Raw genomic sequence first — 10,089 nt, forward strand, 5'->3', positions numbered from 1 at the left:
GGTACCCTTTAACCCTCTGTGTGTCAAGCTTGAGTGCGAAATCAATGTTTTCCTGGATAAATAATAACTTTTTTCAAATGTGGTTTCTCTGTAAGTGTTTTGTAGATTGTTGTTCAGGATAAAGGTATCAAGCGTACCGTTGTGAATCAGACATGCAACTTTAAAAAAAATCAGGTGCCATTAAAATGTTGTCTTCAATTCCTTTACAATTATTTCTTTTTAAACTTGAATTTAGTGTTGAAGTTGCGAGGACAATTTCTTGTACATGGATAATGATAAGTACATAGATAATTACATGTACATAGATCAATATCTATCCATCTACAACTTAGATCAACTATCACAGGTACATAGGGGTAAACTACGCTATAATGGTTGTACAAAATCTGTACTGCACTGTACATAATGTGTAGCACTATGGGCTGTACAGTATACATATGTACACTAATGTCAGTAGAAAAAAATTAAATTTGCCAATTTTAGAGAACTAATGATTTTGTAAAAAAAATTAAACAAAGAGGAAATATGATGAGGAAAATAATAATTTAAAGAAGGTAAAAAAACGGGATTAAAAATTCAGTTAAGGGGTATATATTTTCTTGAGTATCCCCCCCCCCCCCCCCAGCCGATCGAACCCAATTTTGTGTGGGACCTCATATGACTTTAAAGAAGAAGATTAATGGAACATCAAAACCGGGGGAAAAATCTTGGAAAATAGTTGGATTTTTTTTGAAAATGCGCCACTGCTAAAAGAAAAATCCGCCAAAATTGCAAGATCATTTAATCGGCCAACTAATGGAGCAAAAGAATAAAGTAGACCTTATCTTAAAGCGTATAGAAGTTTAATAACTTAAGTTTTCTTGTATAGCAGAAAAAGAAGTGGTCAAACCTTACAGAAATCCAACGTATGGACCCGCTACGTATAGCAACATGGCGTATTTTCCTGGAGAACATATTTTTATATTTTTGAAAAATTAAATTATCAGTGTAAAGTAAATATAATTTTCATAAAATCCTTTTATTTAAGTAGTAAAACGAAATTTTATGAAATCATATTAGCATTACTGGAGAACTTTTTTTTATACTTTAAAGAATTTTTTCCAAACCTAAAATGTACGTATTCAACTATTTTGCTCCTTTTATGTCAAGGTTATTTTAAAAAAATAGAAATTATGATAGTGATAACGATAAGCTACAATATTTTACAAAAAAGTTTAATTTTTCAAAAATATAAAAATATGTTCTCTAGGAAAATACGCCATGTTGCTATACGAAGCGGGTCCATACGTTGGATTTCTATAAGGTTTGACGCCGAAAAAGAACTTCTCGTGAGAAAAAGTTTAGAAAGAAAATGTTCAAGTTCGATTATCATAATTACCCCTTAAAGTGTTATAGTTCTTAAAAACATATACCCCCGGGGTTTTGCAAGGCACAAAAATTCTTGAAATATATCAAGAAATTGTAAAACAAAAAATTACAGAATACAGAAGAAATAAAATTAAACTATTACAATATGTCTAATTGGTTAATTCATATAAATATTCTAACAATTTCATTAAATTAAAAATAAATTTCTTTTCTATAGAAATTGGTCAGAAAGGATGCATGGGAGGATGGTAAAATAATAAAAATGATAAAAGTTAATAAAATTGATGATTAATACCAGTTATACAATAAACAAGATGTACAAAAATGTTTTTTAAGTTCTTTCAACTGTAAAAAAGAAATATATCTAACAAAGTGTAAAAAGATGGCGGGCTAGGGCTGGGGATGATTTTAGTACTGAACATATAGAGGTTGGGGGCAGGGAGATTCAAGCATCAATAAACCTAGATCTATAAATCCGGGAAGAGGGTCCATCCTCCTCCCCAGCCTCTCATTCTCCCCCTGCCCCTCCCGGGCTAGGAGGGGGCGGGCAAATGGGGACACTCCCCCTAATTCTTGTCACTGGCTCGCCCCCACCCAACATGGACCCTCCTCGGAGGGTCGTTTAAAAAAATTATGTTGCAGGGCATAGTACGGCGTTATTCTAGTCTTCGGGTCGTAGTCCAACATCCGGAGAATAAGGTCCTTGAATCGGAGGTAGTCGGAGACTGAATGTCCCTGTTCTCCGTATCTCCGACCTTCCGGACCCCCTGTCTCTACTCCCAGAATATCGTGGATTTTTTTGGAACCCGCGGGACGGTATCTCTTCTCTTTGCTCACGTTTAACACATAGGAACCATTGGGGAGCTTGTGGAAGAACTTTTTAACCTTAGGGGCCTGATCCAACACATGCTTAGGGGGTATACCTAGCACCTCTACGATCTTATTCACTTGGTCGACCTCATTGGCCCCTGAGAATAGGGGTTCCCCTGTATGCATCTCTACTAGGATACACCCAAGGGACCACATATCTATGGCTAGATCGTAGGGGATACCAAACAGTACCTCCGGGCTTCTATAGAATCTACTCTGAATATACTGGTATATCCGTTGTCCGAGCTGACAGGATGATCCAAAATCCACGATCTTGATCGCTGATCGTTTAGGATTGCAGAGGAGGATGTTTTCAGGTTTTAGATCACAATGGATGATCTTCATTTCAGAAGAACAAAGGAAGAGCAAGGCTGTAGCGATCTGCTGGGCAAATTTTCGAGTCAGGTTTAAGGATACACCTCTGAAAGTAGAAAAGGTTAGAAATAATCCAGGAAAATTTTGGTTTTTAATTTTACTAGATTTCACCCTCCCTTCAAACAAATGTCGATGTTTTAAAAGAAGGAGATAAGCAAAATTTTACTTCTTTCATATCTTTTTCGCAATATTTGAAAAAATTGTATTTTTATAGAAACTAAAATTCAGCGATATTACAGCACCAAAGAAACTGAACACTCGTCTCATCTCTATCTTTGCATGACCTGATGCTGCAAATCTTTGATCACTCAAGCTTTGACTATAATTCAAAAGACAGGGAGTCCCGCGAAACATGAGAGTTGGGTGAGGATTTGACGGTCCTCTTTGATCTTTGGAATAATCTATCATGTTTCGTGGGACACCCTACTGCAGAGCTCATAATTATGAAATAGTCTTCCACTTTAGGTTGCAAAGATATGCAAGAATTAGAACTAGAGTTTGAGGCAAATGCACAAATCCTTTCTCAAATAGAATTATCATCAGCCAGGAAATTTTAAAGGTTGTTAGAAAAAATGGGACATTTTCTGGCAAGTTTTCTCCTTCTTTTACAGGGTGAGTAAAAAAGTGTGATTTGCGGCGCCTGGTGCAAAAGTGTAACTTTTTTTGTGCAACTCTTCTGTATGGTGTTTTTTAATATTTTTTAAAAATTTGTAGTTTTTTTTGATACTTCGATGTCCTCAAAAAAAAAATCCGCGAACCTTTTTTTCTTTCAAAATCAAAACTTCAGAAAAAAAAAATGTGTAAATAAATGGTTGCTATCGAAATCTAAAATTTTAAACAGATTTAATCACAGAATCTCAGAAAATTTGCAAAATTGTAATTAGAAAATTCGCAATTTTCAGTTCTGGTATAATTTTTACGGAAAAATTGTTTTTCAATGGTTCTTAAGGTTTCAACTGAACAGATTATTACTTCAACGATAAACTCTAAAAAACATTTTATGGACAATGATACTATTTTTAGATTTTATGGGCCGAGATACTATGTATTCGTGGCAGATTTAAAGGAACAAGATACTATTTTATTTTATTTTTGGCAGATTTTATGGACCAAAATACTATTTGCGGCAGATAAAAACGAACACGATAATATTTGTAGCAACTTTTTGTGTCCAAAAGTCTAAAGCTGAGATCTTTTTGTGCGGTGGGTGTAAAATTCAAATTGCAGAGTTCTATATTTTCAGAATTACCCCCCCCCCCTCCCCTAAAAAATGGGGACAGGGGGGGAAATGAATTTTCGAGAAAATATCCAACCCTGCCTATAGATGAACCTCTGTACTAACCTAAACTGTGTGTTCCTGAGTAGATCATAGAGATTGTATGAGAGGAGTTCGAACACTAAGCAGAGATGATTTCTCCACATAAACTGATGTTTTAGCTTCACTACATGGTATTTATCTTCAGTATCAGCTCTAAATAATAATAATAATAATAATAATAATAATAAAAATAATAAGGCGTATTTTCCTGGAGAACATATTTTTATATTTTTGAAAAATTAAATTATCAGTGTAAAGTAAATATAATTTTCATAAAATCCTTTTATTTAAGTTTCAATTTGTTACTCGAATTAGATGTTAACAGAATAATTGTTTATATTTTTTTCTAAAATTTTATTTAATACAGATAAAGATATTTTAACTTAAAATTTCTTTATGTCTGAATAATGTTTTTTATATTATTTACTAGAAAAAGAGAGAAACATTTTACAACGTTGTGGATTTTAATAAATATATTCAGCCCATTTCCCAAATATTTAAACTTTAAAGGGAGTGTAAGCGAAAAAGGAAGGGGGTGTAGGCTTAATGCGATAAAAAAGAGCTTTTGATCACTACTACTCTTACTTCTATCTGTTGCGTCTATAAGGAGAAAATTGTTAAAAGCGACAAATACCGAAGAACGTAGTGTTCATACAAATTCAGAAAGATGCAACATTCAACTTGGATGGTAAATAAATCAATTTAATTCCAAACAAATCATTCAGATGTTACAAACAATAGTCATCGATTATCATAGACACATTCGTAAATAGTTGATATTTCATATTATTTTGTATTTTTCATGATCTGAGAGTTACTTTTGAAAAAATTTATTCCTGTTTCGAGGATTTTGGATAATGAAGACGACATTTTCATATTTTCCAGGAATGTTCGAAAATTATTTTAAAAAACGAAATCAAAAATATTATGAAATATTAACTATATACAATGCGTCAAAAAATAATCGATGACTGCTGTTTGTAATATCTGAATGATTTGTTTGGAATTAAATTGATTTGTTTACCATCCAAGTTGAATGTTGCATCTTTCCGAATTTGTACGGACGCTGGGTTCTTCGATGTGAGTCGTTTTTTAACAATTTTCTCCTAATAAACGCAACAGATAGAAGTAAGATTAGTAGCGATCAAAGCGCTTTTTTATCGCATTAAGCCTGTACCTCCTTTCATTTTTCGCGAACACTCCCTTTAAGGAACAGTTAGATATTACAAAGATGAAATAAAATAAAACTGGATTATACAAAAATCATATGTGGGATTGACAATATGTTATTATTTTGACTGTGATATTCACTTTTTCTTGTTGGTTTCCGAGTAATTTTTTAATTTATACCTCAAATTTATCAAAAGTTCACATTTTAAAATCAAATATGATATTAACAAACTATCTTTAAAATGAATGTTGTGGGAATATACCAAAGTATTATAGATTAATTATGCTAAAAGTAGGTAAAGATAAACAGGATAATCCAAAGGGTGATATTTTAAAGGGACAGTAAGCAAATTCAATAGACCATTCATACAAACATGGCAATAGCCGTTTCACGACGGTACAATTAAAGTTTATGGCTGATCAAGTATGAATTAGATAGCAATGTTTATTATTTGAGCAGCTGATAATTTTCAAATGTGAATTTTCAGCAAAAGAGACTTGCGCATTTCTTCTACAAGAAAACATGAAGAAATGATCAGATTTTTGAACTAGAAAAACAACAATTTCTTCCAAATTATATATTAGATAATGGTTTCAAGGGTATTGTTGTGAATCTGGCATTGCCATCTTTGCATGGAGGGTTACTTGAAATGACGCTAAAAGTCCCATTAATGGCAAACTAAAACTTTTTGATGTGACGATATACGCGGTTGAATTTGGTCTTGAAAACTGTTAATTTTTCTATTGGTGATCCAACTAATCTGACAGACAAAATTAGGATTACAGCTGCAGAGACTGATAGGAAAGACTGAAAGTAGGTATTTTGGTCAGAGGAGCTTTTACAGTTTTCCAAAATATTTTAAAGATTTTAATTTAAAATCACGAGAAAAAAATTATTTTAAAATATATCTTTGATTAAATCTATAAGCTGTGAAGAATTGTAATCCTACTTTCTATAACGATCTTCATTACATTACAGTATTATATATTTTAATAATAATAATAATCACCCCCCCCCCCCCCCGCGAGAGCAATGATTTTTAATCCTCAGGGGAAACCATGGATATTAGACATTAACTGGCAAGTTTTTCCATATATTTTACCAGAGAAATTTATTATTTCCCAAATTCAGCAAAAAAAACCTTTGAAAAAACGTCTAGGGGGGGAGGGGGAGTTATGCCGTAAAGGGGGGTTGGATTCATTGTTTAAGAAAATATAGACCCCTAATACGACTATTTACACCCAATCTGTCAGGTGGGTGACATATGTAAATATTTAAAATTCTTCAACTTTATAGCTCAGTGACTTCATCAGTTTTAAATCCAAATCAGTCAGGGAGGTGGGGGGGGGGGCATACATTTCAAGTGACCCTTTATGTAAAGATGACAATGCCCATGAGACCAAGTAATCTGAGAAAATAAATGTTCAAGATAACGTCGTTTTCCTGACTCGGTAAAATGTTTAATTCTTGCAATTTCTCCAGTCTTTCTTATACGAAATGCGCAAATCACTTTCGCAGAAAACTCACAAATGAAAAGCACTTTAAAGAAACAAACGCATGAATATCTAATTCAAACAAGGCTTTTAATGTGTACCCGGAACAGTTTAAATCGGGCATTGCAACCTTTGCATGGAGTCACTTGAAATTACTCTAAAGAATGTCAGTTTTTACAAAGAACATTTTTCACGCACCTAACATGAAAATATAATTTATGAAAAATTACCATTATAAATATATCTATTATCAACAATATTTCCTTTTTCAGTCTCATTTACAATAAAAAAATATTTGCAAATTTTCCTAACATAAAACCTGCTTGTTTTTGACAATATTTAAAAGTAAAACAGCTTTAAAGTCTGAGTCTGGGCCCTATTGTATATATATATTTGGAAGAATTACCCCCCCCCCCCCTTATACAAAAATGGCTAGTCCCCCAAACTTTTTTTTTGAAAAATTGAAAATCAACTGACTAATTTCCCTTTCCTTTTCAATACATTTTGCTCAAAAATAAATCTAACTAAACTTCTTTGGGAAAAAATCCCAAAATTTTCTTTCACACCGAAAAAAAATCATTTTAGAATAAGGGGGGGGGGGGATGATTTTCAAGATCTGGGTAAGATAATGAAAAACTGGATATGAAAAAAAAGCTTTTTATCATTTAATAATTTGTTATACTTAATACTTAAAAATCTATTCATTTACCCCAAAAACTCATTTGTTTTCTCCAATTCAGCCAAAAAAAAACCTAGAAAATGATTTTCAAACCAAGGGGGGGGGGGTTAATATTTTGGGAACATATGCACCCCTTAGGAGGGTTAAAATATTACCTGTTCATCATTTCTAGTAGTTTATACTCAATCTGAGCTTGATGTAAGAATGGTTTCTTGTTTTTGATAATCTTGATTGCTACATGGTTCTCTTCTATGTGATCGTAGGCCTTCACAACCTGGCCAAACGATCCTTTTCCGATCAAGGAATCAATTTCATACCTAGAAATAGATAGGTCTCTTTCTTTATTCAATAAAAACAAAAAATAAAAGATTTTAAACTTCTCTAATTCTCTACTTTATATTTATTATTTCATTTATATTCGTCAATATATTAATATTAGTATTCATTTTATGTGTTTAAAATTCTAATTTTTGGGGGGAAATTAATAGAAAAAAGAGTGCATAATATTTTGAATATTATGTTTTTTTGTTAAAATTATGATATTACAAAAAAATATAAAAAGATTGTGTAAAATATCGAGAATAGAAAGGAAAATTTAAAGAACACAACCAGGAAAACCAGAAATACAAAATGAGTCTTTTTATATTTTATGTTTTTACAATATTTAATATTTTATTTAGGAGAGGGGGCCGGGGGGGGGGGGGATATGGAAAAGTATCATATTTACTTTACTTTTATTTTATTTTAGGATATTGTTAATTTAAGTCAACTCATCAGTTGAAAGAAAAAAAATATTTAAAGGACACCCTACAAACATCGGAAAAACAAAAATGAATCATTAATCGTATTTCAAACATTTTAAAATCATTAATACATTTTTTCGGAGGGGGGGGGGCGGGTGTGAGGTGAGTTATTTTAATAAAATAATGGTTTTGAATATTAATAATTTATGTCAACTCACCTATCAATAAATTTTTCTCCTTGTTTAATTATATAATCATGACTTTCATCATCAAAACCATCATTGTATAGCTTTCTTTCTTTCTTCCTATGCTGTCCTGCCTCTTCGTGCTGTGTTTGCTGAGCTCTCCGTTTCTTTTTTGCATAATACACCTCATTAATATGTTTATAAGTCTTTATGAGATCAACAGATAGTTTCCTAAGGGGGGCTGTAGTGGGGTCCCTATAGGGCTTCACAGCAGGCTGGTTGAGCAATGAGGTCGCCTGGCCCCCTCCCATTGAGATAATATGACTATGATCTAAATGACTTAGTTCATGAGGGACCGAACTAGCGTCCTGAAAAGGGATCACAGAAGGGAGCAGATGGGATTTGCCGACGGATGTAAGCAGAGAGGATCCAGATTGAACTGGTAGGGTGAGAACAGGACCGTTCTCATTCATAGAAGTCGCCAAAAACTGGGGTTTAGGGTAGGCTGCGTTGATATTTGGGGCCGTGCTCATGTGCAGTAATTGCTCTTCACCGACTAACCGGCCAAATATCGGCGGAATCGTCTGAATTTGGTTTATGTCTAAAGCAGCAATATCTGAACTCGTAAGAGCAATTGGCCGTTCCATGGCTAGAATATCAGTGCTGCTATGGTATAGACTTAAAGGCCCATTTTGGGAGAAAGGTGCCCCGGGAAGCTTTTCCATATTTTTTCGTCCTTGCTTTTCACTTTTACTTTAGCCAACAAGTCTCATTTTAAAATGATATTTAATACTTTCTTTCCAGCTTCTATGCTACTTTCCCTCAATTGATTTCTAAATTCTATCATTGAAATAACGTTTATGTGTAATTGCTTTAATCTATTTTGATATTTGGGTTGAAAACACCATTGCTTTGTAGTTCACATCGCACAGCTTTCTTTCTGCAATTCTATTTTTAACTTATCTTTATAAATTTGCTTCTCACATGGTTTTAGTTCTGTCTGATGGTTCACTTGAATTTATAAATTAATAAAGATGTGGTCTAACTTCTGATTTTGTTGTTGAAAATATAGAAACAAAATTAAACTTGTTTCTGTGCCCTGCACTGTGCTGTAGCCATGTTAGGTCTATAAAGATGCCGCACTGTGAACCTTCAACCCCTGTTGCTGGGTACACACTTGACGCCATTAATAGACAAAAACAGAAATAATTTTTCCGTTTTACAGAATAAGATTGTCTCATATAAAAACTTAGCTTAACAAATAGGTTTTATTTCACTTTCATATATTTTTAGTTTCTCTTATTTGTTCAATTCTGTCTAAATAACCGGTTTCAACATTTTAATGGCGGCGTGTGTATTCCCAACTCTTGGCATATTTGCCTTGAACTGGAAAACTAAGTGCGTCGTTGACCCCATTACTGGACGCGCTTCTGAAGTTTTTAAAACAAGAGTTACAAGGCTTCAAGACGGTCTGTAGAAGCCGGCTAAGTATTATATCAAGGCCTCTTTACCGAGGGTAATGTTACATCGTCTATACGCAATATCCCCCCTACTGAACTTCCGACCTACTAACTTTCCGACCTACTGCAATATCGGACCTACGCCAGCTGTTTATTTTTGTATTATTTAAGGGTTAGGTTAGGTTAAGACAATTTCTTGGCCGAGCGCTGCGGCTAAGGCAGGCTAGGGGGCCGGGCGCTGCGGCCACATGTCCATATCGCAGCTGTAAAACCACGTGCTAGTAGGTCGGATGTGTTGTATAGCGGATTTGGCGTAGGTCAGAAGTGGAGTATAGCGGATATGTGTAGGTCGAAAAATACACCACCTTACCGAGTCCAATTTAAAGCATGAGGATATGCTCTTATGACGTCATATTGACGTATATAT

General features: G+C 33.7%; 1 protein-coding gene across 1 annotated transcript; it reads right to left on the bottom strand.

The window, feature by feature from the left end:
• Positions 1-1,239: 1,239 nt before the first annotated feature.
• On the bottom strand, positions 1,240-9,574 carry LOC111699435 (serine/threonine-protein kinase minibrain). The gene is made up of 4 exons (XM_023470112.1): positions 8,236-9,574; positions 7,430-7,591; positions 3,956-4,084; positions 1,240-2,659 (listed from the first exon to the last, which is right to left on the bottom strand). The coding sequence occupies exons 1-4, from the start codon at positions 8,925-8,927 to the stop codon at positions 1,945-1,947; spliced, it is 1,698 nt and encodes a 565-aa protein (XP_023325880.1). The 5' UTR covers positions 8,928-9,574; the 3' UTR covers positions 1,240-1,944.
• Between the last annotated feature and the right edge of the window lie 515 nt (positions 9,575-10,089).

Source organism: Eurytemora carolleeae, unplaced genomic scaffold (assembly GCF_000591075.1).
Source record: "Eurytemora carolleeae unplaced genomic scaffold, Eaff_2.0 scaffold314, whole genome shotgun sequence".
NCBI lineage: Eukaryota > Metazoa > Arthropoda > Copepoda > Calanoida > Temoridae > Eurytemora > Eurytemora carolleeae.